The 2,567-nt window shown below is 47.6% G+C and overlaps 1 protein-coding gene across 1 annotated transcript; it reads left to right on the forward strand.

Moving 5' to 3' along the window:
• The first annotated feature begins 415 nt into the window (after positions 1–415).
• Positions 416–940, forward strand: LOC121804011. Its single transcript, XM_042203566.1, has one exon. The coding sequence runs from the start codon at positions 416–418 to the stop codon at positions 938–940; it is 525 nt and encodes a 174-aa protein (XP_042059500.1).
• Positions 941–2,567: the final 1,627 nt, after the last annotated feature.

Here is a 2,567-nt window from a genome sequence, read left to right on the forward strand (position 1 = left end):
GAGTTGACCCTGGTTTCTGAATTGTTAATGAAGGTATGTGAGATGAGCCAAAACTTCGATTACTTCAAGCTCAAGCCGGTATCCCCCAACACATTGTAGACAGGATCCTCGCATCGCTAATCATCAGTGGGGAACCGGACGTCCCAAGGTGGATGCTATCCCGACATGGGGACTTCACATTGGCCACATTGTGGGAGACCTTGAGGACGCATAGGCCGATTATTCATGGCCTTGATGCTATCAGGAAGGCTGGACTTACTCTCTCCATCTCCATCTTCAATTGGCGTCTTTGTCAAATCGGATCCCGGTGGATTCAAAGCTTCAATGGCAGAAACGAAATAGGAGCCGACACCAGCAGGTACAATTCAAGCCTTTTAACGTGGTCTGGCAGGTTCAAATGTTCATACGCAATAGCATGGGTAATGGGACAATCCAGCCGAAGCATTGGCGAGGAGTTCGGCAAAAAATGAGCATTCCACCCGGTGCCGAGACTAGAAGGCCGAGGCCTCTCGTGATACCAATTAAATGGTACCCCTCGGACCAGCCCTGGATCAAAGTGAACACGGATGGGGCATATACTGAGACAAGTAGAAAAGCGGGTGGAGGAGGGGTCGTGCGAGATGCATCGGGCAAGTTGCTTATAGCGTTCGCAACTCCCCTTCAAGCAAAGTCCGCCCTTGAAGCGGAACTCATGGCGATGTTTCATGGTTTGGAACTGGCTAAGGAATTCGGGAAACCCGTCTGGATTGAGTCGGACTCTGAGCAGGTGGTCAAGTTGGCGATGGGCAAAAAATGGGGGCCGGCGCATGTTCACCAAGCCGTGGCGCAGTTGGTGGTCGCTAGGCGGCATCACAATTCCCGCGTAACATTCATCTCCCAGGAAGGAAACAAGGCGGCCGACCTTTTTGCTAAGGAGGGCCTTGAGCGCGAAGCCTTTTGACGGATCACTGCCCAAACCACCCCGAGGCTACTAAGAGCTCTTATCCGGATGAACGGAATGGGGATCCCTAATATACGGGTCCGTCAAACCGATGGGGATTAGTCTGTTTAAATCGGCTGTTAGGCTACGTAATTCTAATTTTGGTGGGAGTATGATGGGGTCCGAACCTTGTTGGGTGCGGACCGCGCACTACTCCTTTTGTTTTGGCACATCACTTTTGGGTGTGGCCGTGCTATGTACTTCTTTGATCCGGAAATAGAGGGATGAGGGATGATGGAGCTACACCCAAGCTGATCTACAAGGACAAGAAGATGGATCCATTGTTCATTCAAAGTGGACCAATTACAAGAGCTAGAGCTAAGAAGATAAAGGAGTCCATGATGCTTTTAGTTGATGAAATAAAAGCCCAATTCCAAGACCAATCTACATTGGGCCAAATGGTGAATATTATTCAAGTTAGTGGGCAGCCCAATGCATGAAGTTTTGAGTCACTATATATCACATTTTGGAGGCCCAAATTGAAGATACATGATGCATTTTCGTCCAAGTTGGAGCAACCAAAATGAAGAGTCATTTTTAAGTTACTTTTTGAGTTAAATAAGTGACTTTAGATGTCCTAAAGTCACACCAATAGTTTAGGAGTTACTTTTCACTTATTATGAGTCATTCTAAAGGTCTTAAGTTGTACTAATGATATGAGACTTTCAAGAGTCCATTCTAGCCTATAAATAGGCTTGTAAGCATGTCATTTGAGGACACCATTGATCAAATACGAAAATAGACTTTGTCTTGTGAGTTGAATTCTCTTTGTAGAGTTTTTCACTTGTTTGGAACTTATCAAGATACTTTGAGCAAGTTCTTGTGGCGTTCAACCATACCGAGGTTCTTGGCTGATCATATAGCCAACGGGTCGAGGTTTTCCAAGCTCTGGAAGTGGATCAAACCAGATTATCAATTAAGGGAGTCCGCTGCCAAACCTTATACGTGGGGTTCTTGGATCAATATATCCAACGGGTCCTTCGTCCTATCCTAATCCATATCAAGGGACCCACGAACCCTCCTCCGCGACGGTGTTTAGATAAAAAAAAGGTACTACCGAAAAGCAGGACAACACAAAGGACAACTCAAACAACAACAATGAATGGAGACACCAAAGGAAGAACAAATGGGCCGGGTCTTCAACAAGTGTTGAGCCGAATGGGGCGAAAGGATTGGAGCCGGAGTTGGAGGAACTGGACACTGTGGGAGATATTCATGAAAAATGTGGCTCCGATAAAGGAACTCACCACAATAGGAAGGGTCGAAAAGATGGAGAGCTCAACAAACCCACCCGAGCCAGACATCCGAACCCTCCATGCAAGAAGGTGGATACATGGATTTGTCGTGGGGACATGAGGATACATCCCGCCGAGTGTCCTCGTACACACGGGGGGCATGAGAGGGGGAACGCGCTACACAACGGCCGGGAGGGGCGGCTCCGCAACTCCAACAAACTTCATGAGCACTAACAAGTACTACTCCCTCATGGCCAATGGGGAATTCGATGTTGATGGTTGTGGGGAGGAGGATGTGGCGCTCATGGATACACAACCTTTTTGCGAACATGTTGAAGATTCACCCCTACTCC

The sequence above is a fragment of the Salvia splendens genome, chromosome 5, assembly GCF_004379255.2.
Source record: "Salvia splendens isolate huo1 chromosome 5, SspV2, whole genome shotgun sequence".
Classification (NCBI taxonomy): domain Eukaryota; kingdom Viridiplantae; phylum Streptophyta; class Magnoliopsida; order Lamiales; family Lamiaceae; genus Salvia; species Salvia splendens.